Source organism: Onychomys torridus, chromosome 10, assembly GCF_903995425.1.
Source record: "Onychomys torridus chromosome 10, mOncTor1.1, whole genome shotgun sequence".
In the NCBI taxonomy this organism is placed as follows: Eukaryota; Metazoa; Chordata; class Mammalia; order Rodentia; family Cricetidae; genus Onychomys; species Onychomys torridus.
In genome coordinates, this window is record NC_050452.1 from 12,321,590 (window position 1) to 12,346,715 (window position 25,126).

General features: G+C 40.5%; 1 protein-coding gene across 2 annotated transcripts in view; it reads left to right on the plus strand.

Annotated features, from left to right (window-relative positions):
- Meis1 (Meis homeobox 1) overlaps window positions 1-25,126 on the plus strand; it is a 138,434-nt gene that overhangs the window by 102,970 nt on the left and 10,338 nt on the right. For both annotated transcript variants that reach the window (XM_036201359.1, XM_036201360.1), the window contains exon 9: window positions 10,233-10,309. In XM_036201359.1, coding sequence (XP_036057252.1) covers window positions 10,233-10,309 — 77 coding nt within the window. The remainder of the gene's footprint in view (window positions 1-10,232; window positions 10,310-25,126) is intronic.

Genomic DNA, 25,126 nt, shown 5'->3' on the forward strand with positions numbered 1-25,126 from the left:
TGAGTTTGTTAGTGCAGCTCTCCGAGGAGGCTTAGTGGCAAGCTCTCCCTCTGCCTTTTCTTCTGCCCTGTGCTGCTCTGAGTACTGCTGTGATTGAGAACTTGAATTGCATCACTTTGGAGATAGGGCATACTTCCCAGGTTTGCAATAAACAAACAGTCGATCTGAGACACTAAGGGAGAAACGATCTAACTATGGAGCTGACTTTTGGGGTCAAATCCAAACTCCACTTTTTTTTTAAACAAACAAATTAGAGTCTATGCTTGTAAGTATTAGCCATAGAGTAAGGATTATGAAAATAGGAAGTGATCAAAACTTACAGTTTTGGAAGTAATAATAAAGTTGAGCAAGAAAGATGAATACTTGTTGAAGTGGGACAGCTGGGTTTTTTTGATGTTTATCTGCAGGAATCTACTAACAAAAGCCAGCTATGTACCCAGTATAGTGATGCATGCATTTAATCCCAGAATTTAGGAGGCAGAGATAGATGGACCTCTGCTAGTTCAAGGCTCAGCCTGGTCTACATAGTGAGTTCCAGGACAGCCAGAACTACATAGTGAAACCTGTCAAAAAAAAACAAAAAACAAAAAACAAAAAAACCCACAAAACAAACAAACAAAAAATCCACAACAAAAAGCCAGTTAAGGGATTCAGGGTGTTTCTAACTCAATAACTCTCATTCATTCATATCCCAAATACTTATTAGGCACAGAGCTTGGCTAGTTGCATCACACATGGGAATAACATTCATGTGTTTTTATCAGTGGTCTATTCATTTGAAGGGAATTTGAATGTAATTTAACTTACATTTGATTATGAGTCATGTAAGAAATGAAAGTAATTGGAAACACACACACCAATCTGTTTCAAAGTGGAGAATTTAAGACATGTTGGAATGTGGTTGGATAGATTAGCAGGCATTTGATTCTGGGATCTTAAGAGTGTTCTCGAATATAACCTATCATCATTCCTGCATGTGTAAGTGATACCACAAGCACCAATAAAATGATGGATGTAGTGATTTCCATTGAGTTTCTTTGTTTAATCTTATAGTAAGATTGACCTTTGGTTCCATTAACAGAAGTAAGTTGCAGAAACAAAAGACACATATGCATATTGGGATGATAATAGTTTCCTCACACATGAGTAGCCACCAGCATGTACATCTGGGGTTACCTCATTATGGAAGAACAGGATCGGCCCATCCATCATATAAAAGAAAACTAGGGTGGAAGCAAGTCTTTCCAACCTGATGTTACCAAACAAGTTTCAAACCCAAGGGTCTCTATTTATGAGCTGTGCTAATTTGAGAATGAATTTTCCTTTCTGTGCTTGTTTCCTTATCTGGAAAATGAGTATACTCTTTGTACCTTCATGTGCAAATACATATATGAAATATGTTTAACAATGTCTGGGACCTCCTCACCTTCAAGGACATGTTATGCTTACTACTTGTGAATTCTACTTTACTATAGTTGACCAAGTCTCTACAGCTGGATGCTCAAAACAGAGTATGAACCAAGTCCTGGTGAGCTAGGTCTCACCCTTCAATCTTGCCCAAATACTTGCTTCCAGAGAGGCCTGGGACAAGGATGGGGGATACTGGAGAGGTATGGGAAAAAACAGTGGCCGTCTTCTCACTGTACATCACAATGAATAGCTTTCTTCATGATCCTTTTGATTATAGAAGGAAATGGGAAGGAAATGTCACTGGGGATGTGACCAAGTGGGAGAAACTCAGGACAGACTGGTGTTCCAGCACTAGATGGGTGGGAGCCCTCAGGCGAGTTCTGGGTCCTGGCTGAGCTTCCACATTCCTACCTGAAGAGTAGCTAATCACAGCTCCTGCTCGTGGGGGCCGTGGTGACTCTCGAGAGGATGAAGTGCTGGTTGGAATGATTCAGCCCAAAGTGATACATGCATTCTCTTCCTAGTCCACCCTACCCCCAAGCTCCTCCAATGTCTGTTTGCTTTCCTTCTGTTTCCATGGTTACCTCCTGGGATAATCACCATTCAGGGGGTGATAATTAATCATAACCATTCAGAATAATGCTAGCACTTTTCATTAATGTTAAGACTTTTAGGAAGGTATATAAGTAATTGCTAATTTAGAGTCTTACGTTTTATCTTTTCTGTATGCACTTAAAAGTGCTTTCTGCAACATACCTACTGAAGAATGGATTGAAAACATTATTATGCTAGACTGTAGTGACTATAGGAAAAAACAACAGGACAGGAGCTGATGTTATCCCAATCTCAGAATATATGTCTCCTTTCAGTATTTTATTTTACATTTAATTCATAGTGAGAAGAAATTAAAAGATCAGTTAAGCAAAACAGGCAGCACATTTAAATTGGCCTCATAACTGGCAACGAAGCTGTTTTCCTGACTATGTATTAAAAATATGGTCACATTAATGCAAGAAATAAAGATTGTGGTGAAATATTACCCAGTGCTTTCCCTTTGCCCCAACACTGTCTGTCATTCTCAAGTGATAAAATCAAGGCTGCAGATTCTCTTATGTGACTTTCCTACTCACACACCTCCACTAGCCACTTGTTACAGCCCTGCCGGATGGATGGACAAGATGTCTTGAGAGGCTGTCTACAAGGTGACTCAACTAACTTTCAGAGGGAGCCAGCGCCAGGCAATAAACAGCACGTTTAGTCGGGACAAGCCGGCAAACTTGAGATGTTGACAGAACATGAAGAAAACAGGTCAAAATTTATAGCGTCACTGATGACGCTCCAGATACTTCTTGGCTTCTTAGCCAACACCATCACCGCTTCCTTTCCTTTTGATTGCAGCCTGTGTGAGGATTCAGGACTCAACTGCTATGCATTCAGCCTTGGCTCCTCTGCTGCACGGGGTACTGCTTTTGTAATGTAAATGCCAGGCACAAAGTGTCTCTTTGATAATGTGCAGTCAGAAGACAAAAAAAGCATTCACTGAAACAGTCAAACTAATTCATAAAGCTGAAAGACAATAGGGAAGCATTATGGATTTTTTTAAAGGGAAAAAGTATCCTAGATCAATGTAATTGTCACAGTGTAAGCTATTCATAGTCAATGCATAAGGGGAGAATGACTGCAATTTTATTTAAAATGAGAGAAATTTTTATAGGCAAAAAAATTTAGGCTAACCAGATATAGTTCTATTTGGTTACAAAAATTTATGCTTACCTTATTAGAGCTCAAACACAGAGCTGTGTATTTTAATTTAGATCCCCTAGTTCCTTAGCAGCAAAAAGAAAACACTGAGAAGTTTGAACAGAGTGCAGAGATGTAATGGTTAAAAGACATATGGTAGTTCCTCCCTGTTCTTAAAAGGGAGTATCTCTCTATCACATACCAGAGTTTAGCTCAAGGTCAACTTATATTAATGCATTAAACTTAGCTGTGGAGGAGGCACAAGGCTGGAGGAAAAAGGATAAAAGAAGTTCTGAAATGGTTCTTCCAACATATTCAGCCAAGCCACAGAACATTGCCTTGATAAGGCTGATATTGGACAGTTGCCATAATTCCTTGTGTTAGATCGGCCTCTCTAGTACCCATTCCCGTACCTTTTAAAGTATAGCGTGTAACATTTTGCTTGAAAATTGCTTCTACCTCTATTGCTTTGTTATAGCTGTTTTGCAGTTTCTGTATAGAGGCACTTCTGTGTCACAAGAAATTACTAATCTGAGGCTTGAGAAGGGGCTGTGTGGCCTTCAATTATCTCACCGGAGAGCTCTGGACAGGATTATTTTCAAATTTTCTGCTGCCATTACAATGTGCTGTTTGAGTGGGCAAGGAGGTGAGGGAGGGGACGTTATTGAAACTTGGTTACCAGGGCAGATAAGATAAAGTTCATCACTGTCTTGGCATCCACATTTGCAGCCAGGGGTGGACGTTTTGATGAAAGGAGCCGATTTGGTCCAGGATGTCGTTACGATATAAGGCTGGACATTTTCCATCTGTGTGTACTGGAGAGTCTCTTCCCATTGATGCTCATCTGAAAAGGCTGCTTGATTGTTTAAATAAATAAATTCTCTTCCAAGGTATTGTAAACTCGTAAATACCAGATTACTGCCATCACTATGGGAGGTTCTTCCATGCCAACCTCGATAAATAAAAGTAGAATTGCACTAAGATGTATTTTCTTTAGAGAGTTGCCATTTTCTTTCTGTCATCTTCTATTCCTTGTGGCTAATAAAAATGACAGTTCAGACTAAACTTAATACAAGCTATTTTTAGGGGTTTTTTTTGTCATATATTCTTTATTACAGTTATACAGGACATGTACACCGGGGGTCATTTTGTACTTTGATAAAGCTGTAAGACCATTGCTCTCTGCTAGGTCATTATTAGAACTCATTCTGTGTATCTAGAAGTGCATGAGGAGTGGCAAACGGTTTGCAAGCCAGCTGCTGATTGTGGAAATGATAATGGTCATTTTGTGAGTTGGTCCCCATGGCTGGGGTTCCATTCTTCACAAGGGACCGATGCCCCCTTCGAGTCCAGCATCTCTGCTCTCCCCGGTGAAACTAGACTGATGCATTTGTGCAGGTTGAATGCAGGCAGTGGGGGTCAGATTTGCCCATACATAATCACTGTTTTATGGCTTTCACTCAGTCCTGAGGTGTTAATGCAGATCAAATGGGAAGCATTGCAGACAGAACCCTTGCAGTTACCACGCCGCCTAGCTCTCCCTTCGCAATCGTTAATTCTTAGTGTAGGATCTAGAGGTAATTTCGTTTGCTCTCTTAATGCTTTGCAGGTCTCCCAGTGGCCCTTGCATATCCTTTCTCAAATTCCCATCTTGATCAATTGTTTGCAAATAATTAAGCTTTTAAGAGATAATGGCACAAGGCTAATGTACACAGCAAAAGCAAGGTCTCCCCCACTGTCTGTTGGATGGTGGTCAAATTTACTTTGATATCCCAGAGTGATTAAGTTGATTGGTATATCAGGCCAGTGCAATAAGTCTTTCCTTCACAAGAACCCACTGATCTTTCGTCAACCAGTACCCTTGTCATTTAGATGCAATAAAGGATAGGTGCTCAGGGAAATGCCAAAACAGAACAGACGCCTTTAGTCACAATGGTTTGGAATGAATTTCCCCTTTTCTCCCTGAAATGGCACTTTTTGGGGATCCTTGAGCTCTTGCAGAATGGTGTCTGCCTTTGCCTGTTGAGTGTCCTCATTCACCCGTTGGTGAACACAGTGGGGCTGTGAGTGATTGTACAGAAGTTTTCCTGTGGCACGTGGGCGTTTGGTTTGTTGGCTTCTTGTTGTTTTGCTCAGGCCATTTTCCTACAAAGACATAACACATCCTATCCACAGACAGCCTAGGCAGTCAAGATTCCTAGGATTTGAGATACTTAAACTACTGGGGTTTATATTAGAAGCCTACTTTTCTTGGCTGAGTATCAGCTACATGGAGTCATAGTTTTCATGAGGTTTTGGCAATTATAGATGAAAAAAAAAAGGAATTGAGAGTTTGTGGGACATCAAGGTCAAGAACCATGAAAAGAAAGAAAAACATATGGCTCCTCTACCATAGACAAGCAATTTGATGATATCCCAGTATGTACAGGGTCCTGGGTGCCATTCACTAGAATATTCAACTTAGTCAATATCTATATCTATATTCAATTACATATATATGTATATATATATATACATATGCCTACTGCTTGGCATACATATCTCTTATTAATAATGTCCAAATTATTGTGATATTTCATTTTTTCCAGGCTTATTCATATCTACATAAAAAATATATCCCAAAGAGCTGAAAAATTGCTTAATGGAGATAGAGTGCTGGGTCTCTATAGCTTGGGGCTGCCTAGCAATTATGCTGCATGAAATTAGACACAGTTTGTTCCAATTACTTAAAATCAGATCACATGAAAAGTGACAGAGGAGAAGAAAAAAACCTAGACCTTTCTCATTTTGTGATATTTAAATTATGAAATCAGAAACTACATGATGTGAAGAAACAGCTGATATTTGCTGTGGAATTCAGAGGGAGGGCTGCAGTACAGCTCTTTGGAGCTGTAATGATTCAGGTAATTTTAATGATCCAAGGAGAATTTTTCTGACACCATTTGCATAAATAAAATGTGAATTCCATTTGTCTTATAAGAATGTATGTAAAGCTTGCTCACAAACAAGCATGCAAAAATACTCCTGAAAAACACAGGACAAGGAAATTGCTGTGACAATTTTCAATTTTCAAAGTAGCTCAAGATGAATGGCACAAATACTAATTTTTCCTTCTAATTCTGTCCCTAGCATTAAGACAGCCAACAAGAGAAGACAAAAGATGTTGTAACTTGGTTCTACTGAAGAGCAAGGATAGACATATTTATTAATTCCATTGAAAACTAACTGGAAGAAACTTTCCTAGGACCCGGAAAATGTTACAGCCCAGAGTGCCCATGTGTCCATGTCTATAACTTTATATTCAAATAGCATCAACAACTACATATTAAAAATTGAGTGTTTGGGGATGATTAGATGGTAAAGGCTCCTGAGAGCATGTGTTCAGTCTCTGGGTCCCACTTGGTAGAAAAAGAGAACCAATTCTTCAAGTTGTTCTCTGACCTCTACATGTATGTAGTGGCATGCATCTACATACCACACACACACACACACACACACACACACACACACACACACACACGGGTACACACTGAAATATACATGCATCCACACAAAAAAACAAAGGCAAGATAGCCGCCAGATGGTGGTCTTGCATGTCTTTAATCCTGGCACTCAGGAGGCAGAGGCAGGTGGATCTCTGTGAGTTCGAGGCCAGCCTGGGCTACGGAGTGAGTTCCAGGAAGGTGCAAAGCTACACAGAGAAACCCTGTCTCAAAAAAAAAAAAAAAAAAATGAAGGCAAGAATGTTTTTAAAAAAGAGAATTGCACATTTCAAAACCTAGTTTGTAATTCTTATTGGGCACTACTGTTTAGAGCTGCTAGCGGGAGAAGATTTCAACTTCTATGGATCCTAGGACTCACAGTCACAAAATTGGGGGTCATAAAAGTTGTTCATGTTCAAACTCTCTTAATTAGTAAGTGCAGCATAATTTACGTGCTCTAATAGGGTCATTCATATTATATACAGTTTTTCAACTAGTATAGACACAGAACTACTGTATATAAAATTCTAACTCAGTGTTGTGTTTGTAAGAAAAGAGATTCACTTGATGAGAATTGTGTTTCATGCTTTCATACAATAGGAATTATGTCTTCAACGTAGGGTATTGGGTAGTGTTTAGTTCTGTACTGGTCCTGATACCTGGTTTTATGTTGTGTGTGGTCCTAGCTCTTTATGGTTTGAATACATGAGTCAACACCACTTTTAGGATTGAAGCAAAGAAAATACAGGTGTGGATGCCTACACATTCTGTGGGCTCAGAAAGACACTTTATTATTTATTTTGGTGTTGAATCTGAGTAGATAGTATCTGGGTAAGGTAGCTCAGTTATATTTATTCTTTTTGTTTAAACTATAGCTGCTAATTTCCCATTACATACTTGTCTGGACCTTAAGGATGATGACCAATGATGCACTAAATTTCAAACTGTACTTGGGTGAGAAGACACCCCACCAAGGAAAACACAGACTCAGAAAAAGGGTTTCAGAGAACGATGCTAGCTATCAGGGAGTGAGGGAAAGATTGATGTGACATGAGATGTGTATGCATGGTGTGGTGTCGGATAGAGTGTGTGTGTGTGTGTGTGTGTGTGTGTGTGTGTGTGTGTGTGTGTGTGTGTGTGTGTGTGTCTGTGTGTGTGTGCATGTATCTGTGTGTGTGTGTGTGTGTACATGTCTGTGTGTGCATGTATCTGTGTGTGTGTGTGTGTGTGTGTGTGTGTGTACATGTCTGTGTGTGCATGTATCTGTGTGTCTGTGTGTGTGTGTCTGTGTGTGTGTGTGTGTGTGTGTGTGTCTGTGTGTACATGTCTGTGTGTATGTGCATGTATCTGTGTGTGTGTGTGTGTGTGTGTGTGTGTCTGTGTGTGTGTCTGTGTCTGTGTGTGTGTGTCTGTGTGTGCATGTATCTGTGTGTGTGTGTGTGTGTGTGTCTGTGTGTGTGTGTGTCTGTGTGTACATGTCTGCGTGTATGTGCATGTATCTGTGTGTGTGTGTGTGTGTGTGTGTGTGTGTGTGTGTACCTGACCTTGACACTGAGAAGTGTAGTTGGGAGAACCTTGGTGTGTTGGAAGAGCAGGGATGAGAAATGAGTGTGGCTGGATGAGAGCAAGCACCAGGTGAGAAGTCTATGGCTCTGAACAGGTAGAGCTGGTGGCTGGCTCTGCAGTGTGGAGGGTTTGAAGACTTAGACTCTGGGAGAGAAAGAGAAACTCTTGCTATTGGCTGTCCTTTCCCCTGGCTGCCTATCTTACCTGCAATACAAGAGGATGGTGGTTCCATTCACGTTACTCAGGGGGATCTAATGGGATTAACTACCATCCTGTCTGAAATATACCTGAAGCTCTTTAGAGAAAGGCACTATATTCCACGAAAGCAAAGCCTCATTCTAATTGTGTATTTATTGATTAAGTGGCAATCAAAGACAATGCTTATGGGAAAAGTCACTATAGCCTCACTTGCCATAAGCCTACCCACGTGTATAGACTTAGGACATATTTAAAGTTACATGTAAAAGCACTGATGTGGTCATTAATGATTTCTTAAACGTCTGACCAGACATTATCAATGAGATTAAAAGCTATGTTAATTGTAATCCAATAGACCAGAATTTAGTTTTCATGGCACACAGTCAAACTGAGTCTTGAGGGTGCCTCTCTCACTCCTATTGGACTAAGAATAGAGGACTGACTGTCAGGACAACTTTATCTGGGGAGAATTTAGAGGCAAGCAACCTTTCAAGCCAGCCAATATCTCCACAGGTGGAAACCACACCCCAGCTGCTCTCCTGTACTTTAGAAATGTAGTTATGTTTCAACTTAGACACACTTGACAACTGAACAGAAAATGTTCCCACAACCAAATTTCAGTAGAATTCCACATTCATTTCATTATTTAATTATGTGATCAATACTTTTTGTATTCTCTTCCTCATGATGAACAGAGCTGAGCTTGTTCTTCGTAGCTCTTATATGATCTTTGACTTTTTATTGGCCTTTACACAGAATCCTAGCATATATTGACCTTTAGATGTGGAAACAAACTGTATTAGTTGTTTTTCTTATCACTGTGAGCAAAAACAAAAAGAGCAACAGAAAATGAAAAATAACAACAATAACAAAGCATGGTGAAAGCAGTTTATGGGGAAAGGGTTTGTTTTGGCTCAGGCTTTGAGGGGATACAGTCCATCATGGAAAGGAAGTTGTGGGGGGGGTGGGCAGTGGGGAGGCACAGCAGTGGGAGCCTGGGGCTGGTACTCCATACTCTCTCATATCTCCAGGAACAAGAATTAGAGGCAGCCAAATGCTGACACTGCAACTTTCTCCTTCTCCTTTATTTAGTATAGGACTGTAGCCCACAAGATGGTGTGGCCCACATTCAAGACGGGGTTTTCCCTCAGCTAATCCTCTCTGGAAACACCCTCACCTATGCAGAGGTGTGTCTCCTAAGTGACCCCAAAGCTTGTCAAACTGACAATGAAGATGACACAAGTTTTGGCTGAGTTTTACTTGCTGGTGCTTTGCTCAAAAGTTGAAACAAGAAAGGCCTAAATAAATTATACCTACCTTGGTTTCAATATGTTAACCCAGCACTATGGTATCGTGGAGGGAGAATGTCTCACTTAAATACTGGAGACTTCAGTTAAGAGTATATTAAATTAGAGGGGTAGTGTGTGTGTGTGTGTGTGTGTGTGTGTGTGTGTGTGTGTGTGTGAGAGAGAGAGAGAGAGAGAGAGAGAGAGAGAGAGAGAGAGAGAGAGAGAGCTCACCTTACAACAATCGGATAAAACACAGAGAAGATCACGATAAACTTTCTAGCCTTGCAACAAATAAACTTGTTAAAGGGTAAACTCAGTATCAAGGTTCTGCAACTATCCTAAATAGACATTTATACACTTCACTAATCTTTGTAATTGGCTTGTCTTTTACTGCCATTAATTAGATGATGTAGTATTCCATTAATAAGAGTGACACACCTCAGCATTTTTACCTTTAATTATAGACTTCACTAGACACTTAGGTTATTGACCAAATGCTATAAACATTGCCTGCTGTACACATACCTTTTTTTAAAATCTCTTTCAGCACCCTTACCCTTCTGAAGAACAGAAGAAACAGTTGGCACAAGACACAGGACTTACCATCCTTCAAGTGAACAATTGGTGAGTAATTTGGCTAGAGTTTACAGACAATCTGTTCCCCCCTCTGGCAACCTGCAGTTAATGCATTGCATGAAGAAGCCACACCCAGTTGCTGCTACCTTCCCTAGTGGCTTGATGATAAAGGTGGGAACAAACTGGACTGATGTGGAAGAATGCTTTCTAATGTGGAAAATAGAATGTGTTGCCCTCCACCTCTGCTATGAATCAACAGGTTTTATGCACGGGATGAGCGTGTTTTGGTGAATATTCACTGTGACCCTGAAATCGTATCACTTTTTTTTTCTTTTTTTGGCTTTTTCTCTTTAGGATAATTGAGTTGGTATCATACTATTTTCTACGAAAGAAGAAAAATCTACCATTACTACATAGCTGTTTTAGATTCACAGAGAAACCAATTCAATGAGTTTTTGTCAGGGTTATCCATTAGATGATAGCATCTGGAGTTCTCTTCACACTCAAATACTGAAGGAGAAGAAAGTTGTTTTCTTCTCTGAAGGTCTTTACAACCTGATGTAGCTGAGGGCTACTCAATACTATTTCCATGTAAAGTGTCAATTCCTGATCTGGCTGAGGTTGTGCACTGAGTACTGACCAATGCTATTCTGACTGAATGTCCAGCAGCATGGCACCGAGGCTCTACGAAAGTGTGAGTTCGTGCTGTTTGTGACTGTGCTAAAGCCGTGCTAGGATAATCAGCCAGGCAGGCCTACTGTCATAGTTGAAGGGCACTAAAATCCAATCTTCTCTAAAACTAAGGATATCTAATTAATCGTTCTAATATTTTCAGATCAGTGTTTATAGTGGAGAAATCTTCTTTGAAGTAAAATCCAGAAAAGCCTCAAAACCTGGTTGGAGAAGAGAGAAAGCCGAGAGTGACAGTTTGTAGGCATAAGTCTTTCTTTCTGTTCCATCGGTGTCAGAGATTAATATTACAGGCTCTCTGATTACATAGCCTAAGCCATTTTGGTGAATAAATTTGTTCTTGATGTCCATTGTACTTACATTAACAGACCCTTCACTGTTAGCGAGCCTCCAGCCTTTGGGAGATATTTCAGATATATTAAACCCCATTACAGAAAATGTAATTTCTGTCAATATAATCCCATGTATTCTTCAACTTAGTGTTTTAGAGATAACAAGCTACTTATGCTATATTTGCCTTTGGAGGATTAATTTACAAAGTGTACTATCTGCAAGACACAGACAGACTCACATGAGCTTTGCTTGTAAGGGTTATCAATTTCTGTGACCTTACCACAGCCTTCAGAGATCAATTTTTTTGCAGCCCTCTTAGTGGACAGGGACCCCACAGAAGTCATACTGTATCTAAATGTGTTAAGTTCTGTTGCCCCGGAGACTTTGCTGTTTGCCTATTTTTATCTGCGATTGTCTTGAAATCTTCAAGACTGTCAATGCTGCCTATTTGAAGTTGGTTTTTCAGAGGTTCTGAATGATTCCATGAGGGAGACAGTGAGTTTTATATGTGCACCTACAATCATGTTTTTTCGGCTTAAAGTGTTGGTGAGGTGGTCACAGTGCAATGGGGCTGTTGAAATGTGGCATCTCCTTGGGAAATGTTCTTTGGTGAACATGAAGGAGTGGCAGGCCAAGCTCAAATTAAGGAGCACTAAGGAGCTGGCTGTCCATCGTACATGCTATCTCTCTTATTCCTCAATGTTGCTAGCAAACTCTCTTCATAAACACAGTTACCAGAATAAATTCAACACCCTCTGCTGTGCAAAGCCTGTCTGATGGGACACTTCCCATGAATGCAGGGGCATAAGGGCCTTCCTGTGGTGCCAGGTGATATATATATATATATTTCCTTGGTTTCTTTGCACAAGATCTACCAGAGAGCTAGAGGTCTTCATCAGCCAATGGCCACAGTTTCATCACAGTTTCATGTTTTTACTTTGTAATTAGAGGGGGGAAAAGGAAGACTAGAAATTAGAAAGCTATGAAACAATTTTCAAAGTATATGCAGACTTAAGGCTGAAGCTCAGTTTTGCAGATAGGCAACTTCAAAATCACTTTTACTTCCTTGATGTGGGACAGAGTGCATGGCTCTCCCTCTTGCCTTGTCCTTTCTGAGTGTAGAAACAGTTCTTCCCTGTACCTCAATTGCTTCCCATTTGTCGATTTCTCTGGACTCATTGATAACTTTCCTGGAGAGAATATCTCTAAAGTAATTTAAAATATTCGAATGGGTTGTTTTCTTGAAGTGTAGTAAATAATGGCATTTATGTGTTTCATTCAAGTTTCAAAACATTTTCCAAACCTTCTTTTTTTAAGAGCCTGAGAATAGCCAAGTCGGGGTGGTCTGCTCCTTTAATCCCAGCACTCAGGAGGCAGAAGAAGGCCCATCTCTGAGTTTGTGGCCGGCGTGGCCTACAGAGTGAGTTCCAGGACAGCCAGGGCTACACAGAGAAACCTTGTCTCAGAAAACCAAAGAAACAAAAAAGAAGCTGGGAATAGATACATATTTCTTGAGGCCTTAGGTAGAAAATAGCATGGAAATAATGATGGCACTTTTAAAATCTAAAGGTGTTGTGGAATCTTAGACCATGGCCTGTTTGAAGACTTAAAGACAGAGAAAACACAGTGTTTTCCTTCTCCTTCACGTAATAAAAACACACAAAGCTCTTTGGAAAGCCTGCAGATAAATACTTTCATTATGTACAACAGCAGCCCATGAGGTTATTTGATTCTACAAATCCTAGTTTAAGAAAATGATCATTAATGTCTTAAGACTTCCTCTTCACTTCATTTAGTTACAACTTTAAAAAAAATTCCATCCTTCTTGGATTTCTTAAAACTTGTTAACACACATGTAAATTTTTGTATATGCTATGAGTCACTGTTGAAGATGTTTCATAAAATGCTGAAGGGCAGGTTGGGTGTAGATCAGTCATAATTATTGGCAGCAACATAATGTATTGAAATGAACAGTATGTTAAGTGAAAACTATAAACTCATGTGTAGTTGCTTGTCATAGAAACCGTAGCTGGTGCAGCTTTAGTGAGGGCTCAGCTGGAAAACTAGACAGGGACTTTGGGGCACTGTTCTTTCACATCATCACTAAGCCCATTTTCTATCTTTTTGTGGACATAAAGGATATACTACACGTCAGATGATGAAGACTAAAACAGATGGGCGAATAGGGAAGTGGAAGAGTCGCACTGTAAAAAAACGATAACACAGACTTGATGAAGAGAAAGAGAGATAAAAATATAACCGCAAACACTCAGCTATTCTACCGGTCAGAATAAAACTAGAGAGCAGGGATCTTAACATGGCTGGCAGGAGAGCCCTGGGACAGAATGGGGTATTGATCACGTGGGTGGCTGTAGACTAAACCTATGCCAACATAGTTTGTTGAGATCTGAGGCCATTATTCAAATAACCCAGAATATTAAAGTATTTAAAATATTACAAGTATTTCAAATGCATTATTTGGTTTAAGGAGATACTGCATGGCTTTTTCCAAGTCGACTGCTATGACTAATTGCCTACGCACTTCAGTGCTGTGAAGAGTTTAGACCCAAAGCGTGGTCAGTTGTGAGATTCAGCCTGTCCTGCAGGCTGGTGTCTTCTTCCTCTTTGTTCCTTCATTACACAGTCTCATTGGGAAATAGTCAAATTAACATCTGGGAACTTTCTCTTACTGTTGCTGTGACAGGTGCTTCTGAGAATAATTGCAACACGTTGAGCCTTGTTTTTCATTTGAAGTAGAAATATTGTAAGTTTTGGCAGTAGACGGCCCTTCACGTCTTTAAATATTTCAATATGTAGACAGGACTTTAAGATGTCATTTCAGAGAGAGGCAGTGGTGGTGCATGTCTTTAATTCCAGCACTTGGGAGGCAGAGGCAGGTGAATCTCTGTGGGTTCTAGGTCAGCCTGGTCTATAGAGTGAGTTCCAGGATAGCCAGGGCTACACACACACACACACACACACACACACACACACACACACACACAATCATTTCAGTATTCAAGTCCTGTATCAAATGTGTTTTTACTTATTATTTGAGAATTTCATAAGTGTATGCGATGTGTTTTTATCTATTTCTGACTCCCTCCTCCCTAGGCAGATGTTTAAAGACATATACATACACATACATGAAAAAACATATACATGAATATGCACATGTATGCATAAATTCAAAGCCAATATTTGGTTCTTTTTTATCTTTAGCAGACCAACTTTTATACATTAAAACTGTGAATGGTCAAATAAAAACTCATTTATATATTTTCAGCCCAGTGCTACAGACCAGGGAATTCCCTACAACAAAAACTGATGTCTTATGCTGTATAGCACTGGCTGGAAATCCCAGACACTGCCTGTCTCAGCAGAGTTCTAGCCCAATGCACATACGATTATCATTCTGTATTCTGAGAAGGTGCAAAATATACAGTATATATGAAATCTGGCATGTGTCTAGAGAGAAAACCCCTTTCTATCAATTGGGTGTATAAAATTCTAGGCAACACCCTGACATCTGATAGATTTTAGATTTAGAATCCATACTGGATCTTCCCAGGTTCTTCATCTAGTGCCCTTAAAACTGCCAGGCATTCAAGCATCACTTCCCATTTGTTACCCATGAGGGGGAAAAGCTAGTTTCTTATGCTACAGGCAGGTAAAAATGGAAGCTTATTTTTAGAAAATCTGATCTTTACTATAATAGATTCAACAGTTAAAGGTCAAGTTTATTTCTGAATTATAGTAGTAATGTAGCAAATACTTTTATAAGTAATCAAAGATTCTATAAATACAGAGACATATTTAGATGTAAATGTTAAAACATTCACAAATTATCTTCCCAGCTTCTCTTATCTGAAAATCAATAGGGTCAGTGGGTTCCATGGGATTGTTCTGCTTTTCTTCTGATGTAATTTAATAATACATTTTACAGATGTTGTTTAAACATTAGGCACAGATTGTTTTGTCAATAAAGCTAAGCAGAGGCCTGACACACAGACAAGGGAAAAACAGATGTAAAAAAGAAAAGAAAAAGGAAAACCAAACCAAACCCAAACCCATAGCAGTGTTCAGCGTGAGAGGCTCTGGGGTCGTTTGTCTGCTGCTCAAATGCAAAATGGAAGTGCAACCGTGCAGCGATTTTCCCTGGCTGGAAGTCACCTAGGGATGAAGCGACTTCACACACACACACACACACACACACACACACACACACACACACACACACACACAGTCATTTTACTCTGCAGCTGCTTCTGCTTTCCCCTTGGAGAATTGCAAAGTAACCTCCATATAAAGTAGACTTCCTAATTGATCAATGGAGTAACAGGTGCGGTGTTTTAACACAAAAGGAGAAATATAAACAGACCAACTCCCAGGAACCTTTCAGAACGTGTTGTTCGTTAAGCCTTGGTTAATTGCTATACTTTTCACCTGGGGTGTCAGTTCTAATAATATTACCTTTACAGACACTTACTCTCCTCCGTTCAGATTAGAGCAATCAGCAATACTCACTAGATAAAATACTGTCTAGCTGCTCATAAGAAAATATTGAAATCAGTAAAAAAAAAAAAAAAAAAAAAAAAATGTTTAGCGTGCATACTGCCAGAGACAGGGCTGGCGAGATGCCAGACAGCCAGGGTATTTCTGGGAAGGAAAGCTGAGCAAAAGCTCTGAGAGCACAGGCCTGTGAACTGAGAAACCTCCAGGTATTGTCATGTCAGAGAGTTTTAGCAGTTCAACAGCCGCCCTGCTTTTGTCGGCAGATTTAAAGAACTCCCTGCAAACAATTCTCTAAGAAGATGACTTCTGCTCTAACTATTTGGTATAGTGTGCTCAAGTTTCACATCATTGGCTTTCTCAGAGCTCCCCCTCTCCCCACCCCAATCATCCCCTTAACACTGTTGAAGATGGACACGCCTTAAGAAGGGGTAAGCATTGCTTCACCTTGGTGGATGGAAACTTTGACTCCTTCCGTCATGGAAGTCCAAACCCTGAGTCTTGGAACTGCTGCTTCTCCTCCCAGGTAGCCAGCAGCATCAAGATTAGGGCAAGACTATACAACACACCTGAAGCTCAGGCTTCCAGCTGAAGAAGTGCTTTAAGACACATCAAGTGAGGCTCTGGGTTGGGCGACCCATTCACTGTGAACACATGTGTTGGTCTGGACATCTGTGGTTCCTTTCAACCAAGGAAAGGAATGGCTTGTGGACCTACCTTGAAGATTGTGCATGGGTCAGATGTACTTGTTGCAAGACCCCATTAAGCCAGGTTGGCTCTTTTCATTCGATGTTAGTACAAGCATCTAGTCAACCAGAGAAATGGTGGTGAGGTCCCCCAGAGTGAGTGCCATGTGCCGACCGCAGTGTGTTTGAGTAGAACACTGGCCCTGAGGCATCCAGAACTCAGTATGGGAAGTGGGTGCTAGGAAGCATGATGGCTAAGGTAAAAGGGCTTGTCTCCCTCCACAGGCGGCAAAAGAGCCTTAGGAGAATATAAGGCTTACGCAGGGCAAGTCATTGAGTACGGGGAGGGAATAGCAAAGAACTGATACTGACTGATTCAAATGCTTAATTGTCCCTCTCATTCCTGACCAATGACATGTGGGGCCTTCCTTAGGTCGTTTTTCCCCCCACAGATATCAGCTTCCTGTACTTTAAAGTAGACATGTAGAGCTGGTTAGTCAGAACTCGAGCCCCCGATAGGTCTGTATTCTAGATTGTAGAGTGCATGAAGAAGCAAGGTAGGCATTGGGAAGTTGGTTTAAACATAGCTTGACTGTAGGGATGGAGGGGGAGAGCACTGTGATAAAGAGACACACAAGAAAATTAATTAAAAAGTTGCTACTTTCTCTCCTCTTAAATAAGCAAATCAAACACTGTAAAATAAAGACTAGATGAAATTAAACATTATTTCAAGACATGAAAAACATGTCTGCTGTCATTTGAGGATTCATAATAAAGATAAATCAGTTGTTTTTAGCAGTGTGTGATGGGACTGTGAAGGGCATGGCAGATAATAGCCTTGAAATTTCTGAAGTTATTGTATAGCAAAATTTGTTTTTTCCCTCAGGCATTCAATCTTTTTCTCTAGCAATTTTGTACATGACAAACTTTTTAGTGGGTGCATTAATAATCTATAAGTAATGGGTTGTCAGGTGTCAGTTAGAGATTAAAAGATTGTTTAAGCATTACCCATTTGCTTTTTGGAATGAGTTTTGTAGGTCAGGAGAAACAACTTTTTGAATTGTGGTTGTGTGCACACCATTTCTCCCCGCCTTCATTTGGCTCCACTCCAGGCGTATGGGGAAGAACCCTATGACATTACATAAATCCTGCATGCAGGAGCAGATTTGAAACTCACACTGTGTGAATCAAGGGGACGGATGTCTGGGCTGTTTTCTGTAAATGTATTCAAGTGTTTAAATGTTATTCTGGATCATCTCAAAGGTACATTGCAGGGGGAAGCAGATTTTGCTGTGAGGGATAGTGAAGCTGTGCACATCAGTGGTTCTCCAGCAAGTCAGGCTTAGGTCTATTCTTGTCAGATCTGTCTTGAGTGTGTTTACATAGAGTTTGCCTTCCTGGCATTTTCTGCTTGCACGGGCCTGATCTCCACCTATTTTGTGTCAACAGTTGCTGAGCCCGGTGTTGGGTGATTAAGCATTAAGCACCAAGCCCTGAGCTGGCTGAGACCCTCTCTCCCTCACTTACATCACTGACTTGCTTCAGGGCTGTGACTACAGAAAACAAAAAGCATATTTGAGTGGTTAAAAAATCAGCTTAAAATATTGAAAAATGGGGGCAAATGCTGCCTCTTTGTTAAAGAAAAGTTTTCTCAAAAGTGGAAGGGGCGCCGCGGGTGCAGTAGAAGGGGTATTTCTAAAGACAAATGTCTAGGATCTGGTCTGTGCTTACACCTACGAGTGGATGCCACAGCTCTTTGTGTAGATATTTAAGGCTATCTTCAATTATATTTAAGAAAAATTTCTCTTTTAGAAGGAAAACAACATTCAAAAATAAAACCACGTAGGCCGGGCAGCGGTGGCACACACCTTTAACCCCAGCACTCGGGAGGCAGAGCCAGGTGGATCTCTGTGAGTTCAAGGCCACCTGGTCTACAGAACAAGATCTAGGACAGGCACCAAAACTACACAGAGAAACCCTGTCTCGAAAAAAACCAATAAATAAATAAATACATAAATAAATGTAACCATGTAGACTGAATGTCTGTAATTCTTGGCAAATATGGGGTTCTCCATTCAATACCACCATGATCGATCACTGAACATGTTTCTCTCCACTTATTTGCATTTTTAAGAAGTTTTTAGGTTGGCTTACTGGTTTGGGAAGTAAGTAACTCTTTCATTCTAGCCATACATCAGCACTAACAAATAAATAACAAGAACACTTCATCTGTTTGATATCCTTAAAAACACTATTGGTTTTTACCCTCAAGTAACCAGTGCCCCTCGAGATTACACACTATCGTCTAAGAAGGGAAAGCCATTTCCTTCCTCAAATGCAGTAAATCTTGCAGGCCCGTGGTGATTATCCATCTTGGGTCCTAAATGTAACTTAACTCAGAAAGAATTTCCTGTCATTGGTGAGATCTGGCTTAATGCTGATAAAGTCTTTTTTGTTTGTTCGTTTGTTTTTGTTTTGTTTTGTTTTTTTCAAGGCAGGGTTTCTCTGCATAGTTTTGGTGTCTGTCCTGGAACTGGCTCTGTAGGCCAGGGTGGCCTCAATCTCACAGAGATCTGCCTGGCTCTGCCTCCTGAGTGCTGGGGTTAAAGGCATGCGCTACCACTGCCCAGTGATAAAGTCATTTTTTTTTTTTTAAAAGAACAATATATTGCTTATATATTCCATTCCATATGGATGGAAACTAAACGTATCCTGAATAAATAACATATATTGAAGTTTTTAGTACTTTTACTCTAGGGTACAGAACTTTTTTTTTGTTTTTGAAGAAAGCAGTATTTTTGCCGGCTGCTGTCTGACTGAGGAGCTGTGTTGGTCTGTATTACAAGAACATCTGCTGTGATTGACTGTTTGATCTCTTCTTTGGGTCAGAGTTCATGTATGGTTGGAAATGGTTGGGGGTACGGAGTTGAATAAGCTAATGGAAAGAACTATATGTGTACAAAGGACACAGGATCTCGGTGGCCTTGGCTGCTCACCTGGAAGGGTTGTTCTTGGAAGTGGAAGTGGACTTGGTTGTGACTGGAATTCCCAGCCTTCGGGCTTGGAGAGTTGAGGAACCAAAAGAGACATGTGACAATCATTCTGAGTGAATATAGTGTTTAAGCATGGCGGAAGGCATATTGAGAATTAAATTTTGCTTTCAGTCATGCTATTTCTTTTGAAATTGCAAACATGACTTTTGAAGTGCTCCCCGAGGGATCAGGGATTAGAATTTTGGAAACCCTGTGCTACTAAGCCATCGGGTGCAGCTTCTGGGTGGGAACTTCGGCATCACTTGACAAAGGGGGCCCTGTGTCTGATGGGCTGCTAGCTGCTAGCTGAGAGGCAGGGACAAGCAGGCTCCTGTCCAGAGCTTCTTCTGGCCTCCCTTTCTGAACTCGTTCTGAGCAGTGTTGTTAGGCAGGCTGCACAGGACATAGCATTTGTTCATTAAACCTCACGATTCAGGGCTGCGTCCACCAACTTCTGCAACCCTTCCCACTGTCAGCTGTTAAATATTTTTGTCACTTTAAAAGACACCGGATGCCGTCTAGATGACTACCTCTTATTTCCTGAGCTCCCGCAGCCACTCAGCTTTCTGTCTCCCCACTTGCCTGTCCTGGGCATTTCACACACACATGCACATACAAGCTGTGGTCTTAGGTGATCTTATGTGATTGTTTCTTTCACCTCATGTTTTCAGGGCCCATCTGCATTGTAGCGCGTATTCTTAGCACCTGACTCCTGGCTGAGCAGGGATGCACTGTGAGAATGGAAACACGTTCGGTTTAGTCCTGTGTCAGCTGGTGACCATTTGTGGTGTTTCCAGCTCATGCTGCTATGAGCTTTGTACTATTATGTATTTTTGAGACTTATAATGGCAATCTCACCAACTCCTGTATTAAGTTTTACAACTAGCAAAGCAAATTTCTTCACAGTAAGCCACTCGATTGCTGTGGTTATACACTTACATGCTGCTCTCACTCAGGGCCAGTCAGTGGTGTGTTCCCACTCAGTTCACAGGCTCTTCCGACTAGCCACCATTTCGACTCTCCCTGAGAGTGGCCTAGCGTTTTGACTGAGATACCTCATAATATTTTGTTTTTAAAGGGTAGGGGCTGGGGATGTATCTGGGTTGGTAGAGCGTTTACCTATCATGTAGGAAGTCCTAGGTTCAGTCCCTAGTACCACATAATACCAAGTCTGGTAGGGAACACCTATCATCCTTGAGCACCTGGAAGGTGGAAGCGAGAGGGATGAGGTCAACCTCAGCTAAGTAGTCAGTTTGAAGCCTGCCAGCCTAGGATTCATGGGACTCCGAGGAAAAAGGAAAGTGGGGGGAGCGGGAAGGAGGGAGGGAGGAAGGGAAGATGTTGTGATACTTGCATTTAATTTCAACTCTCATGAGGCAGAGTCAGGCAGATCTCTGTGAGTTAAGCCAGTTAGGTGCATAGTGGGATGCTGTCTCAAAAACAAACAGACAGACAAACAAACAAACAATCACAAAACACAAAAGAAAAGGAAAGTTACACCAGCAGCCAGCAACCCAACAGTGAACACATATCCTCCAAAGCTTCGCCCCAGGGCTCATTTGTCAGCTTCTAAGAGGGGGCCTTTTGTCTCCTCCATTTCCTCACCTATCTCAGGGAGTGGGGTTTGCCTTGCAGTGTTCATGGCTCCATGTCCAGCTCTAGGGCTTACAGAGCGCATATTGTGGCATGACACTGAGTTTAGAACTTGTTTTACTGGTTGAGACAGAGTGCCCCAGGAACACAAACCCCCATTTGCAGGTCATGATAACTGTGCTGTTGTACTGTTCTGTAGCTAAAGTCTGGGACCAGGCAAAACTGAGTGACAAGGTACATTTTAGGAAGCCTTCCCTCGGCATGAGTGAAGATTCCAGGGCCAGAAAGTTATGGTCACTGAAGGTGTGGGAAGGTGGGACTAGCAAAGGAAGGGTGCTGAGCCAGGCATTCCAGAGGCACTCCAAGAGGAGACTACGATTTAGTGTGTCTTGTATGGATGGAGGACGTCATACTTTTAATGTAATAGGGTTTCAATGTGATCATTTAAGACAGTGTTCTTTAGAAAAATACTGCATATCTAATCATTAAACCGCTCCTCTATCTCAACTCCCTGGGTGGCTCCATGGTTATGTCTGTTGTTCACTGTCTATTCACTCTCAAAGGTGTCCTACTTCATGTGATAAACTACCTGCTCCTCTTTATAAAGGAGACTGGGAAAAAAACACCAGAATTATCTTTCAATATATTTAGTTAGTTATGTGTTAGGGATGCTCAGTTATATACAATCTTATTGGCTTTTTGTGAATGAGAAAAATTAGATTTAAATGAGAAATAAAGGCTCAGCTACAAAATAAAAAATGACATACCTTTTGGTAATATTTTTATAGTTTCCAAAGCTTTTTCCTTAGCAGAAAAACTTTAACTACTTTTAGCGATCACTTATGCATTGTGCTGATAACCATTTTAAATGAATGTGAATTAAACTGCTTTTTCCCTTATATTTATGGTTATACAAACTCAAATCTCCACATTTATGTAAATATTTCATATGTGTCAATTTTTTACCTATATTCAAAATCAATGGACACTTAAATTTGTGAGTGTACGCATGTGTGTGTGTGTGTGTGTGTGTGTGTGTGTGTGTGTGTGTGTGCTTGTGGGGAAACAGGTGTCTTTCTCTATTGATTTCCACTATACTTTTGAAACATGGTCTCTCACTGAAGCTGGAGCTGTTTGATTCACCTTAGATTGATTGGCCATTGAGCCCCACGGATTTGTCAGTCTCTTCCTTCGCAGCCATAGGATTACAGATGTAAAGTACTCTACCTAACTTTTTTTTCAAATGTGCATTTTGGGGATCAAATCCAGGTCCCCATACTTGTGTAGCAAGCATTGTATTGAACTCCCTCTCCACCCCTTCCTTTAAGTTATTCCCAAACATTCAGTCTTCCTTCACTAAGCCTATCAAAATGCACTCACCATGTATTCTACCAAATTTAGCCCTCAGGATTTAGTGTTCTAGAAGGCAGTGGGTAGAAAGCAAGGATAAGAATTCAAGCTAGAATAAATGATTCAGGAAGCCCATGGCTTTTAGAACCCAAATGTTGTTATGACATTTGTTTACAAGGGGGGTTTCCTGTGGTGTGTACCCATGCAGTGATGAGTCATCTTAAAATTATTTCAGTTATAAGTGTAAAACAGCACATAGATTTTGTTATGACTTTGCACTGTCATTGCCAATTAAATGGTGACCCCTCCACTGGATATTTTGAAGAAAACCTATGTATAATTAACTTCTTTGCTTAAGCTAGACAACATCAGTTCTTCCTACATTCCCTGCCTCTGGCTTCTCATTCTTTGATGGAATTCCTATGATTTGAGCAATCTGACATTATTATTCTTGAGTGGGTATGGAGGAGAGCTTCCTTCCCATTTCCCTGGCTCCTCAGCCATTCTCCCTCCCGCCCCAGACATGAGTGATGGACTGCAGCCCGGGAGCTGCCAATCCTGGAGGAGGATAAGAAACCAGAAAAGGTGCCAAAAATGGGATTTCATAAGGTTTGACTTCAGATTGAGTCAACTTTCTTGAGCATCTTAACATGTTTTATAAAATTTTATTTCACAAAGAAATGATTTGTAGAAAGGTTGAATCCTGAAGACTATCAGTTTTGGATCATTAAGTCCAATAAGTAAATGTAAATCTGCAATAATGATTTTCAGTAGAAGATTTTTTTCAGCTAAATTTTTTGCTTGAAAGAACAAAGAGTTACTTGGGAGATGGCTACAACTCTTTCCTATAGTCTTTGTCTATAAAGCATGCCTTAAAATTATAAGGGAATGCTGACTATTTTAAAAGTAGATATGGTTTTCTTTGACTAACCCTCATAGGGTTGAAAGAATATTATGTTAAGAAGGCTCATGTTATAGAAAAATAACAAAATTCTGGAATTATACAATTATCTTCCAATGTCAGATTTTTTAATTTAAAGTTTTCATCAGATCTCTTAAAATTAAAAGAGGAAAAATCTTTAGAAAATTCCCCAAATAAATTCTATGTCAGTTAAATTTTATATGTACATATTGTTGATTTTTAATAGAATAAAAATACTATATACAAAAATTATCAGTAATTAAATTGTATTTAGGAATACATGATATTTATTTTTATTTAAATATATATGGAACTATTTATAAATATAACTAATACTAATCAATGCATTGTTACTAATTTACCTTTATAGTCAGTGTGATCATTTCTAGTTGTATATGTGTGTGTGTGTGTGAGTGTGTGTGTGTGTGTGTGTGTGTGTGTGTGTGTGTGTGTGTTTGTATGTGCATGTGCACATGTGTATACAGGCTCACATTCATGTGTGTACAAAACTGTGTATAGGTCAGAGGTCAACTTCAAGTCATTCACCATTAGGCCTCGTTGGCTGTCCTAAGCACTTAACTGGCCAAGCCATCTGCCCCCATGAAGTAATTTCCTAATTATGGATTATTTTATCTTCTCGGGCATTTGAGGATGTTGGAAAATGACATTTCTCCATACTTAGAAAGGTACATGCTACAATAAACCCAGGTCTACCCCTATTCTATTTACTTACTCCTAGTTGGTCAACAAGACTTAGGACCAACAGAGAAGTGGGTCATTGTTTGGAAACAGAACCACTCTGATTTGATATGGATTCCTAGCTGGCTTGTAAGATGCCCAGTGTGGCTGATGTGGGCTCTCTTTGCTTATGTTAGTTGTAGTGAACACTAGCCACCGAGGAAGAGAACTGGGAAAGGGAACACAGCCAGGTGAATGGCTGAGATTGCCCCTTGTTTTCAACTCTATTCCAGTGGCCTACAGAAGGGAGGTCAAGCTGCAGACAGTGTTGGCTTCAGAACTGGGCAACTCTACCTTGTAGTTAGCTCCTGCCAGGCGCCCACTAAGCTCTCCTCATCCTCCTGGACTCTGAGAGTTCAGTTTAGCAACAAAGTTTGGGACCATGGCAAAATGCAGATGATAAACAAAGACTAAAGGTTCATTTCAGAAAGCACTTCCACCGGCTCCTGAATTGAAAACCATCCTGGATTCCAAACCTGAGAGAGAAAGGTATAAGCACAGTGGCAGAGTGGGAAAACACACACACACACACACACACACACACACACACACACACACACACCACACTCATAAACACACACACATATACCACATTCATAAACATACACACACATATACCACACTCATAAACACAAACCACACAGACACACATACACAAACACATACATGCCACACTCATATGTACACACACACACCACACTTATATATGCACACCACACTTATATATACACACACATATACATCCTACACTCATACACACAAACCACACACACATGCATGCACACCACACTTACACATACACACACACTCCACACTCATAAACACAAATCACACAGACACACACACATATACCACACTCATAAACACACACCCCCACACAAACCACACAGACACATCCTCATACACTCATTCACACAAACCACACAGACACACACACACAAATGCATACACACCACACTCACATGTACACACACACACCACACTTATATATAGACACCACACTTACACA